The sequence below is a fragment of the Lontra canadensis genome, unplaced genomic scaffold, assembly GCF_010015895.1.
Source record: "Lontra canadensis isolate GAN:19392208 unplaced genomic scaffold, GSC_riverotter_1.0 scaffold69, whole genome shotgun sequence".
In the NCBI taxonomy this organism is placed as follows: Eukaryota; Metazoa; Chordata; class Mammalia; order Carnivora; family Mustelidae; genus Lontra; species Lontra canadensis.
In genome coordinates this window covers 8813281-8831113 of record NW_022631063.1, presented here as the reverse complement: position 1 = coordinate 8831113, position 17833 = coordinate 8813281, and the positions used below count along the sequence as shown (strand labels likewise).

The 17833-nt window shown below is 40.1% G+C and overlaps 1 protein-coding gene across 3 annotated transcripts in view; it reads left to right on the top strand.

Annotated features, from left to right (window-relative positions):
- The window catches only part of METTL8 (methyltransferase like 8), an 82795-nt gene extending 74135 nt beyond the window's left edge, over positions 1–8660 (top strand). For 2 of the 3 annotated variants that reach the window (XM_032880441.1, XM_032880440.1), the window contains exons 7-11: positions 665–728; positions 2591–2730; positions 6782–6888; positions 7009–7074; positions 7778–8660. In XM_032880441.1, the coding sequence (XP_032736332.1) occupies positions 665–728; positions 2591–2730; positions 6782–6888; positions 7009–7074; positions 7778–7968 (568 nt within the window). In that variant the 3' untranslated portion in view covers positions 7969–8660. Of the gene's footprint in view, positions 1–664; positions 729–2590; positions 2731–6722; positions 6889–7008; positions 7075–7777 lie in introns of those variants that run through there. The other variant, XR_004385303.1, reaches the window with a different exon arrangement.
- The last annotated feature ends 9173 nt before the right edge of the window (positions 8661–17833 follow it).

The following is a 17833-nucleotide window of genomic DNA, read 5'->3' as shown; positions in this document are numbered from 1 at the left end:
TAATGTTTCATACATAAATGAGGCTAATAAATGTTTAGAAGTTGTGTTCACATGATATTAAAATATATATATATTTTAATATCACAGAAACATATATATATATGTTTCTGTTCCATTAGGGGCATCGGAGCCTCCCTGAGAGGGTCAAGAACCAAATGAGTTGTACACAGAGAAAGGGGACTAAAGCACCAAGGACACGGGTCTGAGAGTCCTTGCACACGGGTAGAACTTGACTAAGCTATGAAGGAGCTATAGGCCTTACTGGCTGGAGGCACAGAAGAAAGAGTGTGGGGAGATGGGGGGAGCAGGAGAAAGATGGAGCAGTGATGATGGATAGCTTTGGAGGTTTCCCATGTGAGAGTATGATGGGATGTAAGGGTAGGTAGCCTTACATAATGGAGAACTTCAAAAGCAGGACAGGAATTTGAAAGTTACCCTGTAATTAATGCTAAGCATTTGAGACAATGCTATTTCAGAAGCAACATGAAGGCACCCATACGCCATTATAGAGAATAATGTCTAAAAGGAAGAAACAACAATCCAAGTGTCATCCAAAATTCTATTAAAGAAATACTTTTTAACAAGTTCAAGCCTACAGTTCCCTTTCTTCTGTAACCTGAGCATAGATTAACTCTAGATTTAAATATTGGTTTCATTTTCATAGGAATGTTCCAGAATCCTTTCTTTACTGTTGTGATTTTGCTTCCAGAGCTGTGGAGCTAGTAAAGGTATGCTTCATATTTTCTTTAAGGAGAGCCAGGTAAGGATCTAATTTATTTGCTGCTGCTGTGATATTTTTGAAATATTTCAGATGTTATCTGTGACCATTTTTAACCGAGCTTTTACTATTTCTGGGAATCATATGATCAGCTGATACCTAAGGTATCACCTTAAAATGATAGAAGTTGTTTTGTATTTAAAATAAAGTTGAAGGCAATGGTACACCCAGAAAGGTCAACAGGTCCTACAAGGTGATCTTTTTTTTTTTTTTAAAGAGCGGGGGGAGAGAGAGAGAGAGAGAGAATCTTATTTATTTATTTATTAGAGAGTACATGCACACAAGCTGGAGGAGGGGCGGAGGAGAGGGAGAGAATCTCAAGCAGACTCCCTGCTGAGCATGAATTCCCAGCGTGGGTCTCATCAGCCCTAAGACCATGACTTGAGCTGAAACTAAGAGTCACACACAACCAACTGAGCCACCCAGGTGCCCTGGGGAGAGAATTTTAAGTAGGATCCATGCCTTATGTGGAGCCCAACACAGGGCTTGATCTCAGTATGGGGCTTGATCTGAGAACCCTGAAGTCATGACCTGAACTGAAACCAAGAGTCAGATGCTTCACCATGAGTTACCCAGGTGCCCCCTACAAGATGATCTTATTCATATTTATGTCCCTAGATCCCTGTACACAGTCTAACATGTAAGAGGTACTCATTAAATTAAAAATTATGACATTAAAAAAAATTGAGAAGGCATATAATACAAGTGTAAACTGTCCTAGACTGTTGGAAAAGCAGTGGGGAGCCTGGACTTGTTTGACCAATCCCCAAAAGCTAGTAAGCATTACCTTAGCAAAAAGTATTTTTAGGAGATGGGAAAGGAATGGAAATTCTGCTAACAGAAATGTATAGTCAGTACATGGAACTTAATTTCTGATATTGAGTAATAGTTAATCATGGTAGACATTTTCTAAAATACTGAAAAGCCTAAACAGAGAGATAAAATTCACCTATAATCACACTTCTTAGAGTCCTATGGTGAATCGAGGTTAGGTATTTTGGTATATATCCTTCTGGTATTGTTTTATGGGCAAATTTGTGTGTATGTATGTTCTAATTTTTTTAAATAACAGCCTTTATTGAGATACAGTTCACACACCATGGAATTCACCACTTTATACAATTCACTGATTTTAGTATATGTACGAAGTTGTGCTATCATTACCATTATCTAATTTTTGATTATGTAGTAGAGAATATTTGTATTTTAAGCCAAAGGAGGCATGGAACAAGCAGTAGGAGAGAGAGCTGAGGACCATCTCAGTGCCTCTGAAATAATATACGGTAGTCTTTCAACAATGTTGCCTACTGACTCAAAGGCCTGCCCTATTCCTCTTTTTATTTTTTATTTTTTTAAGTTTCCTGACCTTTTTATTTTTTTTTTAAAGATTTTATTTATTTGACACACAGAGAGAGAAAGCACAAGCAGGAGGAGTACCAGGCAGAGGGAGAGGGAGAAGCACACTCTCCACTAGCAGGGAGCCCAATGCGGGGCTCAATCCCAGGACCCTGGGATCATGATCCAAGCCTAAGGCAAACACTTAACCAACTGAGGCACCCAGGTGCCCCCCATTCCTCTTTTTAAACTAAAGAGGGATTGTGAAGAATGCTATGAGTCCAAGCACAAGACTTAATTTTTTTATGGCAGCTTGAAATAAACTTACAGAATACTGAATCTGAAATAAAGTGCATCCAGATTTACAGAGGAAAAAGGCACTAGGAGAAATATAAAGTTTGACCTTTTTATTTTAAGAAAAATGCTAGAAGTCTGCTAACTGCTTTTTTCCCCCTTTTTATTCCTTTATCATGATAGTTGCACTCGTCCTACAGAGCAGCCCAGTGTTGTGCCTTTGTTCATGACATCTGTGATGAGGGCTTACCTTACCCTTTTCCAGATGGGATACTGGACGTCATTCTCCTTGTCTTTGTGCTCTCTTCCATTCATCCTGACAGGTAACCAAAGACAGAAGGGCAAAGCAATGTGTAAAGCCCCTTTATCAGTTGTAGTTTTCAGAAATATAAAAAAAAAAAGTGACAATTCTTGAATTTATGATTTAGTGAACTACACTGTGTAGAACATGCAGCCTTTTAAATGCAGTTTTTCCTTTCTTCAGACTTGGAGAAAGAAACTGGCCAAACTGCTTCGTTAGTGAGCTTTCTATCACTGTCAGAGAAGTGAGCATTCTCTGGCTAGACACATACCTATTAAAAGTGACGGTGCTTCAAGGAAATTACAAATTCAGAACAGCCTAATAGACTCCCAAGAGGGAAATTGTACTTGGTGATCAGAAACAAACATCTTTGATTTAGTGTCTTACCGAATGTTCGTGAAGAGGTGGGCTGTGAATCTGTTTGGTTTCACACCAGTCTGTCGACAGGCTTTAAAAATTTTGTGTTAAAGAAGTTCTCCAGGGAATTAGAGGTACTCAAGATTTGCTAGATTAACCTTGGACCTTTATCATCTAAGATTGGCCATTGCCATCATTTAAATATTTATGACTTAAATTTTTTGTTCATATATTGTTTTGAAATAGCGACATAGCTTTTGTCCAGAGAGGAAACAGAAAGAGATACTACCAGCTGTTAAAATGATCACCTCTCTTAAAATTCTGCCACCTCACTTGTATTAAGGCACACGTGTGGTGGCAAGGGTTGTGCATGTGTAAGTTTTCTTAAAATTGGATTTTCTGCTGAGGCAGTAGATTCAACCCCGAAAATTTCTTCTGCTGGTAGAGGCTTGACATCAACCAGTCTTTGTTTGATGAGTGTGACCCTTTCCCAAAGAAACCGAGTTAACGTGTGCTTTTCCCTTTGCAATTACAAACTCACTAGGACCCTTTATAGTCTTTTTACTTCTTACTTAGAGATGAGCACTTTGATCGCTTGTTGAAAGACAAATTAAATTTCCAAATAAATCCGATTGAAACATATTTTTGCACCTGGTGAGACATATCACATTCCATGAAGCCACTTTTTCCTCCCACTTTCTATAATCTGTGTCTTTCTGCTAATCTGTTTAGAATATTGGCATCATTCAGGTACTGGTAGAGAGATGTCATCTATGTATTTTGTTTCATAGTTAAAAGAATGAATAGTTAAAAGGATGGAGTAGGTGGTTAGAGAACAAGATTTTCTATTTGACACCTATAACAGGAAATGTTTAAATTCCAAATAAGACCACAAAAACTCTACTTAAAATTAGTTTAGATAATGTATTTTCTCATGATTTGAACTGAATGTTAAAAAGAAAGGGAAGCAGATGTCTTGGAAAGATTACTGTTATTCTACAGTATGTTCATTCTATTTATTTATTATAAAATAAATTCAGATATATCCTGTCCCTAGCCACTTTCTTACCTATATAGAAATGATCTGAAAATAAGGTGAGTAAGTAGAAGGAAGGCAATAGTAAGTGAAAAGACAGTATCTTTAGGGTCATTTGGACTCTGGTGGTATATTCAGCCCCGTGGAAGTTTAGAAAAGTGGCTTCCTACCAGCTTGAAAAATCCATGCACAAATGAATGGCAAGCAGTTCTGCTAGACCTTGAGACTGGGGGATCCAACCTAAATGGGAATAATCCATAAGAGGCTAAAAAAGAAGAGCTAACTGTCCTTACCACTGAAATAAAAGAAAGTACAATATGTTTACCACAGATCCAAGCATAGAGTAGGCAATCAATAAATACTCCTTTTTTAAATCTCTTCTTTTCCTTTTCCTCACCTTCCATCTAGAGGTAGATGAGGATAGCAGAGTTGGCCCAAGGCAGATAAAGAAAAGGGGCCCTCTCCCGTTTCTTGTCTTATCCATCTCCCCCAGCCCATGCTCACCTGCAGTCCTCAGGAACTGGTTCTGGAATTTGGCACCAAGCCAAGCAAGGTGGGCTGATGAAGAAAAGCAGCCCCCACCGTTGCCTTTACCTACAACCCCAGATGTTAAAGGATAGTTGGGAAGAAAGGATTTGCAGAGGGAGATGGCTGCATTTTGAAATATCTGGCTGTTTATTTTTCTGCATTTATGTTTCATACTTTGTTTTAGTAGTAATTGCAGAAAGGTATTCTCTTTATGTAAGACATTTATCCTGAATGCGAATATTTTAAGGTTTAGATATGGTTTTCTTTACTTGCCGAACTCCAAAGCCATAAACACAGTGTGAAAACAACCTCTAACAAAATAAACAAGGAAAAAGACTTTTCTTTTTTTCCCTTTCATGTACTTATGTTCCAGTTTTTTAAGAGAGCAGTTCATCTAATTATGCCACCTCTTTATGTTATATTTCTATCTTGTTTTCATAGTGACTTTCAATTTCTCACTATCTACTTCCTTCATAACCTGACATAAATCTGGCTTTTCTCTCCTTTATTCCACTGAACATTGTTTTAGTTGGAAGGAATTTACAGATTATCTGATGCAAACTCCTCATTTTTAAAATAAGAAAATCTAGAAGCTTTAAGTAATGTGGATAAAGCAGAGATAGCTAGGACTCAGCACACGGGCTTCCATTTACCATTCTCTGCTCAGGGCAGACACTCATAACTGATTTTGTACCTTGATTGTCATTCCCACTGAGCTCTGTAGGCAGCCAATGTCAGTCACTCGGCATGGATATGAGATCTGAAATCTTTGCCATCTCTGACCCATAATCACACGTAAGACCATGAACATTTAACCAAAAACATTAAGTCAAGAGCAGTCACAAGGGGTTGTATTTGATTGGGAACCAGATGAAAAGAATAAATAATAAAAGAAAGTAAGTAAAGGCTTCCCAGTATTGAGCTGGGGCTTGGAGTGTGAATAGAATTTAAATAGGCAGAAAGTAAGAGAGAATTCTTTGAGGGGAACCACGTGAACAAAGGCATGGATTGCTTCAGAGCCAAGCTTGGAGCAGTTTGGGCAGAGTTGATGCTTCACATTAGGGTATAGTGGGAAAGATGTTGGAGAGATTGAGGCCGGTTGAAGGAGATCTTAAGAGCCCAGCTAAGAAATTGAGATTTTATCCTATGGATTAAAATCATGAACATTTTTGAGCAAAGGGATGATTTGACAAAACCATCATTTTAAGTAGAATAATTCCTCACTGATATCCAGGAAGAATTAACAGGGGAATAATAAAGGATGTTAGAAAGTATTCTGTTTCCAGGCCTAAGGAGGTAGCAATTTGTACTAAAGGACTACAAAAGGGAAACAAAAAGGAGACAAAACATCATTTAAAAAAAGAAGACCTAGAATTGGATGACCACGTGGTTGTGGAGAGACTAGTGAAAGAGGAGGAAAAGAAAAGGAATTAAAAATACTTCTGAGGTATGGGGCACCTGGGTGGCTCAGTGGGTTAAAGCCTCTGCCTTGGGCTCGGGTCATGATCCCAGGGTCCTGGGATCAAGCCCTGCATTGGGCTCTCTGCTCAGCAGGGAGCTTCCTTCCTTCCTCCTCTCTCTCTGCCTGCCTCTCTGCCTACTTGTGATCTCTCTCTCTGTCAAATAAATAAATAAATAAATAAATCTTAAAAAAAAAAAAATACCTCTGAGGTGTAACACTTCAGTGAATGATGGCACCTTTGAACTAAATAAAGAAGAAGGGGCTAGTTTTGGAGGAAACGTGATCTCTGTTTAGATATGTGCAATTTGGGATGGCTCCACCATATTTTTTATCTTGCAAGGAAAATAAAGTGACTTCAATGTTTATCTGCCTTGGGACTACCGTAACTTGATAGAAATACCAGGAACCATCTATGTAGTTTTGCAGTGCAGCTTTGACATCATCAAGCTCTGTGAAGACACCACTCAGTCATTTGGGTGATTTATACTCTAGGTCTTCTGAGTCTAATCGTTTAGCAAGTTTTGGTATCCATTTTCCTTTCTGTACAAAATATTTTTGGTTTCGTCGCCCTTAGGTTTGTGGTGAGATTTTTTTGGCCCCATGGAACTTTCCTTATTTTACCTTTAAAAAGGTTAAATGTTTCATGTAAAGCAAGACTTCTTCAGATAGTATCTTGCTTTGTTTTCAAAGGATGCAAGGCGTTGTAAACCGACTGTCCAACTTACTGAGACCTGGAGGAGTGCTGTTATTTCGGGACTATGGAAGATATGATAAGACTCAGCTTCGTTTTAAAAGGGGTATATTCAGTTTGGAATTCTTTTCATGTGTTTTAAAAATGCCTTGTTTATATTTTATGTCACGTTTCTGTTTTGTTTTAAGGAATACTAAGTTTCTCTGATCACAATTATGTTTTTTAGGACATTGCTTATCTGAAAATTTTTATGTTCGAGGAGATGGTACCAGAGTATATTTCTTTACAAAAGGTATGCTTATCTCTAAGGGAAAGTAATTAACTGTAAGAACTCTCTTTGGTTACTCTGTAACCACACTGTAACTGTTCTATGTGAAAGCTCGAAAATGGCCTTTTTGTCTTTTAATCTTTTTCCAGTTGAAACTGCTTTAAAGAATCTCTTGTTTCATTCTTATAGTCAAGTGAAGGTGTAGTCTGTTCCATTTTGGAAATACTGTTAGCCCAGATTTGAATAAAATGATGACATACCACAGCCAGAGGAGGGAACTTGATTTTAAGAGTCCATAGAAAATTACTTATCTCTTGTCAATTTCTCATTTTTAAAAAAGTGTTTAAAATGAATTCTCCACTCAAGGATTTTCTCCAAACTTATGTGAGTACTTTTATAATGTGCCATTTGGGGTCTCTGGAAACAAAAAAACCCTCAGAACAGAGGGCACCTTTCAAAATATTGAAATCTGCAACCAGTAGTATTGTATATCTGTTTATGCCTGCCATGTTAAGCTGTTCATACTTGGTGTATTTCTGTGAAGTAGAAGAAATCCATTTGGTTTTACAGGTTTCCTTAACCAGTTTGTACTGGGGAGTCTCTTAGTATAACTGAAATTTAGATGGTCAGTCATTCCATTAATATTCCATTGTTCCTGACTGTCCCCCTGTCTCCCACCACCATGCACCAGTCACATATACATTTGATTGCCATTTTTGTCTCACAGGGGAAGTCCACAATATGTTCTGCAAGGCTGGGTTAGACGAGAAGCAAAATCTGGTTGATCGTCGTTTACAAGTGAATAGGAAAAAACAAGTGAAAATGCACCGAGTGTGGGTTCAAGGCAAATTCCAGAAACCATTACACTTGACTCAAAAAACCTCCAAGTTGGGATTTTCACTCCTTTCTCATGGCTGAATCATGAGGATTACACTACAAAGATTTCTGTAGATCTTTCATTTTTGAAAGGACAACCAGAAGAAAAGAGAATTTGTATATCCTGCTGTTTATCATGGGTGAGCTCTTTTGTTTAAGCACTCGTAAATGATTTGGAAGAGTGTACCATATTCTGTGTTTTCAAAGCTTAATGTGCTCAAGCTTGTTTGTGTTTATGTCTAACCATTTTGTTTGTTCTCTGAAATTTATAAGCTTTCAATTAAATTACTGCTATAAGTCAGATGATTCTGAGAAACCATACCCTGTCATTTTTTAGAAGTACAAAAAAAAACATTTGTTTATGTGTTAGTCTAATATAGTTAAACTCTCTTCATCTCTTATCTGATAGCAGAGAGACAGTACTCCTTGTTTCCCCCGCAAGTCACAAGGCCTAGGTGAATTTTTTGTTTTCTCCTTTTCTGTTTACCCCAAAACTTTTTTTTTTTTTTAATTCAGAGACTAACGTCTGAAATAGAATTTTAGTTTCTGTTTCCTAAAATTGGGGAAGTATGACCCATGCTAACATTATTTTCAGGCTATTATTAGGTGTACAAGTTATTGTAAGCTCTCTTTAAGTCAACTGTTATACCCCCCCAAAATTCTTATTACCACCTTGCCTCAAAAAGGATATAAGTTGGCTTTCAAATTGCACTTCGTAAAAATGGAGTTTCTAAGATTGGTTTTTCATTTGTCATACAACATATACTGAGTACATTGTGCTAAATTATATGGACTAATACAATAAATATAGACCCAGCCCTGTCTTCAGAGAGCATAGATAGGATCTGGCTGTCAAAGCAAAACATGCACATCCCAAGCCTCTAAATCACAATCTCAGATAATATATGAACAGGTACTCAAATAGGGAACCTAGCAGCTAGCAGACTTTGAGCCACAGAAATCTAGAAGAAATGGAAATCTCTTGAAGGACTACCATTGGAAAAATTCAATTCCCACTCTTTTTCCTTTTTGAATGCACTTAAAATTCAGTTTTTGGAAGATGTGATTGGTCTAACATGGGTCATGGATTCATCTCTCGACAGTTTGGGGCAGGGAAGCTTCACTGATGATGCCACCTGAATGTAGGGAGGTGCAGGAAAGTTCCTCAAAGGAAATGAAGACACTGTTATCAAAAGAAAAAAGGAGAGATGCTGCCTGGTCACAAACAGCATGTCCCAGAGTAGTATTAGTGGCAGCAATAGTGGTTCCAAAGAGAAAGATTAGTTGGTGGGAAGGAAGGGGCAAACATCAGGTTCTGGGGGGCAGTGGGTGTCAGCCTAGTCCCTGATGGGGAGTAGACAAGTGTGTTTGGTGTGGGCCATTCCCTATGATGAATTGTGGAGAAAAGATGGGGTAGAAGTCAGCTGCTAGACAGCCTTGAATAGAGGGCACATTGGCTTCTAGTCTCTAGTCTGGAGCAATCCGAGGTTAGTTTCTGTTTTATCCTACTCATGTTATAAATAACATTTAGAGAGATTGAGGCATCTCATATGGAATGGAATGCAGTGAGGCCAGACATGGGGGCAGGAAGAGCACATAAAGGGTTTTGCATACACTTGCCTTGGGGGCAATTCCTCAGAAGTACAATATCAAGCTTTCTGTTTACATGGCATCAGTCAATAAATGCAGAAGTTAAAATGTGCCTGAGACTGTTCACTCAGTTGTATTTCATAATTAAAGTATACATTTAAAAGCCAAACTAGTCCTGAAAGTATTACATACAACAAGGACAGTTAAACAAGTCAATGTCGCTATGGGAACCCCAGCAGATCTTCTTGTGCCTCAATTTAAAAATCGTGGCCTAAGGTGGTTTTAAAAACAACAGAAGGTAAAATCATTCTCACATTCTCACACATGTAAATTGTACACACTCTCTCTCAGTCCTAAATAGCAGTTTAAAGCCAGGCTTTTGACTGGCAGAGTAAAATTCAGCTTTGTGTCTTTCTATAATGTATTATAGCATGTAGTTAACCTTTAGAAACTTCAAAAATACATCAGCCAAATTTGGACTGTGAGACACAAACTGGGCTCTTCTGGACTCTGTCTAGCATAGACCTCCCGTGCCACATGGCTACTCGGTAGGGCCATTTCTACAGGTGTCTTTCCACTTGTCTGGTCAGTCTTTTTTCTCTTGCTTAGCCCACCTAAATCAGCCCCCTACTTAAAGTTTGCTGCTAGACAAAATACAGATTTTTGGCGGTATTGGGGGTGGGGGGGGAGACCTGATTTGGAATATTGCCTGTAGGTATTAAAAAATCATGAAGTGTTGCAAATGTATCTGCCTGGGTATTAGTTTAAAATATTTGATAGCTGCATGAAATTCTTATTTTTTCCGCATGGACATAAAGCTAGGACCAGTTAGTTAGACAGAATTTGAGATTTAAAAATTCATCTTCTGAGGGAGCTGAATTTCAAAAGGACCATTTTCTTTCTAACAGAAAAAGATGTTCCTTCATCTTCTTACGATACAGAAACAATGAAATATTCTATATTAAAAATGTAGCCTCTTTTCTCTCCACTTCTAAAAATTCGCTTTTGAGCGTTTTCCAAATGTAAAAACTCTCACACATGAAGAACTATTTCAGAATTTTGTAAGAACGTCAAGGTAACAGTTTCTATTATTAAAAGTTTTGCATTCAGTGTGATAGATTTATCATATTGAAGCACTCAGTGAATGTTGATTCTGAGAAATGACTTGCTTTGCTTGATTCAATTCCATATGCTTTGTCTCTAAACTATGAACACATGGAGGTTTCTACCATTCTGCAATCTAAATAGTCACTATACTCTAGTTTGTATGGGAAAACGCACCCATATTTCGACTGCTACACTTCAGGTAAATTTCTTGCCCCCAAACTCCCGTGCTGTATTCCTATGGTTTGCCAACTCCTCAAAGCCAAGTTCTGAAGCCTGAATATATCACTCGTTGTTACTTCTAATTGGTTTTAATGTTTATTATGCTCCTCACAAGTGCAGATAACTTCACATTTGCATCACTAATAGACCTCTTTCAGAGCCTCTGCAGCTCCTGCTTCCGGCCTCTGTTAGTCACCAGTAGACATCGAGCTGGCATGGATACTCCCCTGCCTCCCCTCCCCACCTCCCCGCCCTGCACTTCTGAAAGTGCCTTGTAAATTCTAAAGCACTGAATATATGGGAGGTATTGTTATTAATAACAGCATTTACAGTCTGCAAGGCCACATACGAAGAGTATTCCAGCAACAGAAACTTTTTCAGTGGCTTTATGAGACCTTGTGAGAAAGACAGTAAGATGCGGTGTAAAAGAATTGCCTCAGAGTCAAACAGAAAGTATGGGTCTTGGTTCCTTTTGAACCACTTAACTACTCTTAATTTAGCAACCAGTGCTGAGTCTTCTATATACTATGTTTTTATATATTACATTATTACTTCATTTCATCTTCAGACACCTATGAATTCATTTCTGTCCTGACCATCTAACAGATAACACTGGGGCTCTGAGACTTGCCCAGATGTCACTGCCAATCCGTGGCAGAGCCATGGTTTGGACCCAGAACTGTCTGATTCCAAAAACTCTAGTCTCATCAGCACACTTTTAATCGATAGCTCACATGCTGCTGGGAAAGCTGCTGGAGAAGAAAAAGAGCTCCTGAATCAAGCGGAGAATTATAGCAATGGGTAGGAGTTTGGATGAGACAATCTACAAGGTGACAGCTCATTCCAGATCCAGTGATTCTATGAAATAAGTACATTGCACTGGTCCACAGTTACAAAATGGGAAGGAAAAGGAGAGGAACTAAGAGGAATGACAAAGCAAAAGCTTTCAATCAGTTCTTTTCAGCATTCTGCATATGTTTACTTCTGCTCCTGCCCCACCCCCTTCTGGCTTCCACTTGGCTCCCCTCCGAGCCGAGCCAGCAAGCCGAGCACCCATCGCCTGCATACTCCTCACTTACAGAGAGGGGGGAAAAAAAAGGCAGTCTGAAAAAGCCTTAAAATGTCTTCCAAGGGATTCAGCTTTAGTATAATCTAAAAGATGTGAATTCAGGGATTGTCAGTAACAAAATATGAGTGAAAACATCTTTATTTTAAAACATTGTATGTACGTTAATGCCACATTAATGCCAATTCAAGCATAAAATGTTGAGCATTTCTTGGAATATGGTTTGGGATTCAAGAGGCACAAAGGTACCTGCAAGATGGCTTTGGTGTTGTTATAAATATAAATAGAAATAAAATAACAGTTGCATCTTCATTTATAATGAATCTTATATTGTGGCTTCAAAGCTACAGAGGAGAGTGGATGCCAAAATCTGTCTTTCATTAACATATGCCTTACATGACAGGGAAGAGGTGTTGAAGACAAAATTACTTTTTCCTCTGAGTATGAATCAGCAACATGCAGTAACAAGTAATAACAGTTCTGTGTATGAGTGCTTGCGGAGGGTAAGAAAAACAGCCTCAGAATGAAAAGGCAAGTGCACCTGCTGGAGAGGCCCAGGAGGCTGCAGAGCACGCCCCCCGCCTTGACCCCCTCCTGCAGTGTCTCCAAGCACAGTGACTCCAACTCTGGCAAGCCACGCTGGCAGGAGATGGACGGAGCACATTAAAACCTACAGATGGTCAGAGAGAGCCCACCCTCAGCTGCCCCGGGAGCTACAAGGCACTACTCCTTGTTCAAGAGTTTCAAACAGCTGCTTTGGATTCTGTAGTGCATGTGGTTTCACAACCACTTAACCTTTAGTAAGGAACAGCCAGAGGCAGGTGAATGAATAAGAACACGTTAACATTTCATAAGGAGAAAAAAAAGATCAATACTTGAGGAACTCATGGACTTCAAATAGTCACAAATGGCATCCAGTTAGCTGTGTCCCTGGCTTCCCAGGGATTTGCATCTTTATCTTTGATTTTCTCCAGCAGGTAGGCACTAAGTAGAGGCTGGGCTCCAGAAAATATATGCTTTTCTATCAAATGTTGCCTACCAAATCAAGTGAGCCATCGATCGCCTCCTAAAAAGCCCCCAAGCATCATCTCTCCTGCTTGGGCTGTTGGGTTTGGTCCAGGGAAACTATGAGTTTTGTTCTGCTTATACAAATTCTTTGGCAGTTTTCTCAATCTATTGCTCCTTTATGTGACACTCCGTAGGCTCATTGCAGGAAAAGCAGAAATGAATTTTCTTTCTCAGTTAATCTTTATGTATTGATTATTGGTTGTTTCAAAATTATTGAGGAATGGCTCTAACCCTTCAAGTCTTTAAGCCTTTTTCATTGGGAAAAAGAGCTAAAACTCTGTGACTTCATAAAATTAACGAGGAGATGCGGCGTGTCCTTTGCATTGGTTTTGGGGGGTGGTTTAAATTTATGTATTTAACACAGACAACACTATGCAGTTGCTGCCTCATTTCTCTTACCTGTCTCCCAAGGGTGACTTCCTCCTGAGGCTGTCCTACTGAAACAGAATGTTTGCCTTAAAGAATCTGATAGCTCTCCATACATCTTTAGTGATGCCCCAGTCCCCCAGGTGAACTGAGACCAGGTCCCCTCAAGCAGCATTTGGAACTTGCACGGAAAATCAACCTGAAAGAGAATGGCTGAAATTGCCTGCATCACAGGCTGCATCGAAGCAAAGAAATTTCTGTCTCCAAGGATAATTGCTTTTCTCATTGCTCATACTTCTTCCTCCACAGCCCTCATTTATTTTAATGTATATATTCCACTTTGACTCTCTAGAAGGTCTTTTTAAAGTTTTTTAAAAATCCAAATGAAAGATGAGATTCAGGACCCAGAAAGGTATTTATTCTATTTATCCTTTCCATGAATGTAGTCTTAATCAACAGTCTTCCTGATTGTCTCTTCATTTGCAGCTTTGTTTCCTAATAGAACACTTGGGCCCTGGAGATTAGCGAGACAAAGCTTCATTATAACCATCCTTGTTTTACTCCCATTTCTTATGCGGTTTCTCATCCTAACTCTCTCTCCAGGTGCTTCTTTCTCTTGCCAAATAGTGCAAGGAAACACTTTTGCAGATCTTTTGTTTACTTAGAAAAAACATTGATCCAGTCTTTCCTATGCGGGAGTGCTGCTCATTTCCTGACTGGCCTTTAAAGTTTGGCTCAGTAGCAACTTGGGGATTTGTTTTCTATCCAGAGGGGAAAGAGCTGGTTGCCCAACAGCCCCATGCTGGAATGAGAATTAAGTTCTGCTCATTCCCTGGATAAGCAAGCTGACGTTTCCTCATAGTATTCCCCACCCCCATTCCTCAAAGTTTTAATGTTCAGTCATTTAGCTTTAGCTTTTTAAAAGGTATTTTAATAGGATCGCCTCTCCTCCAAGTGCTGGCAGAAGCTGGTTGTCTGCACAGGGCAACTCTCAACTATAATGGATTCCCTGTTTGCTGGGTTCTATCTGCAGTGCAGTGTGCTGTGCAACATGGGGTGGGCTTGCCCCAGCTCCATCCACTGTCACTTGCCCGGCCTGGTCTAGAAGGACATGCAACACCAAAGGAATCTGGCCGGTGCTACCTCACTTTCTGGGACCCCAAGACTGCTAAGTTAATGAAGTTTTGGTTATTACCCCGTTCAACATTTTCTTACTTCATGTAAGTTTTGTTTCTGTGTTGTTGTTTTTTTTTTTTAAGATTTTTATTTATTTGTCAGAGAGAGAGAGTGTGTGTGTGTACAAACGGGGAGAGACAGGCAGAGGGAGAAGCAGGCTCCCCGCTGAGCAAGGACCCTGATGCGGGGCTTGATCCCAGGATCCTGGGATCATGACCTGAGCAGAAGGGAGTCGTTTAACAGACTGAGCATCCCTACTTCATATAAGTTCTATAAATTTTTTGTGCTTTCTTCTCTTTGACACATCTACATTAAATTTCATTTTAGTTATGCAACTGTATCTATACTTAATTATGTTTGTATGTGAGTATAAGTTACTTTCTGTTCATCCCACCTTGGGGAGTTTATCCATAGTTTCTTATGAGGTCAGTAACTTTCCAAAGAGGCAGGCTTTCTAAACCGGAAGCCTATACTTCTTTTTATTCTTGCATTTTTACATTAAAATGTATGTTTGGACTAGCAAAGTTTGTTCTTTTTTTTTTTTCTTAAGATTTTTATTCATTTATTTGAGTGAACAAGAGAAGAGCTAGAATTGGGGGGTGCGGAGGGAGAAGGAGAAGCAGACACCCCTCTGAGCAGGGAGCCCAAAGCCATGCTACCAGATACAAAGTGGTGCTTGATCCCAGGACCCCTGGATCATGACCTTGGCCAAAAGCAGACGCTTAACAGATTTAGCCACCCAGGTGCTCCTGAACTAGCAAAGTTGAATGAAAAACACTGACGAAGATCTTAACTACATTAAGGGGGTGGGTACTGTCTTTCTTTAGGGACTTAATCTGTAACATAAAGTAATATTACAAATATAATTCCATATTTGGGGGTGGGGAAAATACAGACAAAGCTATTGGCATAGACAAGGTCTAGTTGAGGAGACCTAATGCTGTCAATATGGTGACATAGCATCTAGGGTCATTCATTCCTCCAGCTCAGCCGGGCATAGTCAGTCATCACGAGGAAGGGCTACCAGAAGAAGCAAGCCACATTCTGGCTTAGAAAAGGTAGGCAGTGTTCACAGGCGATTAGCCAAAAACTACTCCAGTGACCCAAAGAAAAATGCAAGGTCAGAGAGAATTGTAGCAAGAGTGACTTGTGACTGAATCTCAGAGAAATAGACTATAAGTTTTAATGCTCCCTGGCCTAACTCAGGAAGAGCCAAAGAAAGAGTCCTTACTGGGTCTTGGAAATGGGAAGGCTGCAGAAGCCATGAGCGTTTCTCTGTTTACCCAAAGTGAACTGTAAAAATGCCTGGTAAGACATTCTGTTCTTGATACTTTGTAGAGGAGCAAAGACTCACTTTTATCTGATTCTTCCTTTTTATTCTAGAGCCCTTTTTTCCATTGTGATGTGTCACAAAGTATATGCTTATTGATCTTCAAAAACCTGGAAAGATGAGCCACAACTTTAGGAGAAACACACACCCAGAAAAGTACAGGCAGAAAGGGGCATTGACTGAGCCAGGAGATTGCCGTCACTCACCAGTGTGGCAAAGGAAGGTCTGGATTCTACTCGGCAGAAGGTACAGAATAGGTATCAATACAGCATAGTCACCACATGAGTGATTCAGGATCTGCCCTCCTCTGCGAGAAGGCTAATGGAAGGCAAGTGAAGAATATAGGCCAGCAAAGCCTATGAGACAAGACTTTAATGTATGTATAATCACTGCCATTTGGTGAGGTTTGAGAGAAGCCTTCCAAATAATACCTTTGTATTCCTGCCCAAACTATAAGCCAACTGAGAGAAGCTGATACTGGAGAAATTGGCTCAGGGTACATGGGAACAATTCCCTTCCTACGACTGAATCTAGGAATCAACACCCACAGCTGAACAGCCACAGGACTCTGCTCATGAGGGTCTGCCCCTGTGTAGCCTTGTACAGAGTAGCTTGTTTCCAAGAGTGAAGAAGGACTAGGTTAAACATGTCTAATTCATTTCCCAAACTCACTTCTTTTTTTTTTTTTTTAAGATTTTATTTATTTATTTGACAGAGATCACGAGTAGGCAGAGAGGCAGGCAGAGAGAGAGGAGGAAGCAGGCTCCCTGCTGAGCAGAGAGCCCGATACGGGGCTCGATCCCAGGACCCTGGGATCATGACCTGAGCTGAAGGCAGAGGCTTTAACCCACTGAGCCACCCAGGCGCCCCCCCAAACTCGCTTCTATAAGGCGCTTCTCCCAGGAAGGAAGAAACCAGGTGGGTCCCTTCACATGGCAAGAAACAACACGAGGGGATATTACCTAAACCTTTTTTAAGAGTTGAGGAAACCTACGTCTCGTTTACGCGGGCTAGAGCAATGTGCAGTGGACTCTCCTATGCCCTTTGTGACTCTCTCAGTAGTCTGCTTAGAGAGAGAGAGCCCATCAGTAGTTCAGCATTTCCCTGTAAGCCTAGGGTTATAAGCATCTGCCTCAGGGATGGATGGAATCTTCAGGGAATGCGCTGATACACGTAGATGGTTGGAATACGGGGAACTAAAAGTGAGTGTCCGAAGGTATTACTGGTGACTTATTCTGGGAACATTACCACACCTAAATCTTTACTAGACGCTAAATAAATGGCCAGGAGTTCTAGCAACTCTGCCAAGCACCATTTCTACATTTACTTGCTAGACCAGCACTTCTCTAACTACCTGAGGTAAAGGACCAGTTCTTGCTTTTTGTTTTGTTCTGCATATTTGCAACCTGTCATAGACCAATGCTTTATAAAGATGAATTGCTAGGGGAAAAAAAAAAAAAAAGATGTCCTCCATTTGCTGGCATTTGGTGTTTCCTGGTCTCTGCCCTCTCTCCAACATTCTCTTATGATCTCCCAGGCAGCCAGTACATACCAGCTACATGTCAGGCCCTGCTCTAGTGTTTGGAAATGAAGGGATGAGCAGAAAAAATAAAGATGGGCAATATATAAGCCCAAGATTTTTATTAGATTTGAGAGATGAAAAAGTATTTTGTTACTCTACTTAGCATGTCACAGGCTAGGAATGAAATGGACCAGTGCTTGCCCACAGCCCCCACCCCGAGCTACCCGACTCTAGACCATAGGGAGACTAAAACTCCGCATCACAGTATTTGGTTGGCTTCACCTCCTGAACCCTATGGTCTTTCTTCACCATGAGGCATCCGCTGCCAGGTGCGGGTGTTCGCACCTGGAAAATGGTTAGTCGAGGTGTGCTCTGTGCTGTTCCTGGTACCTTTTCATGCAGTTGGCTGTGGGAAGCACACAAAACTACCTTGTGACACCCGGCTTTCACCAGGATTCCTGGT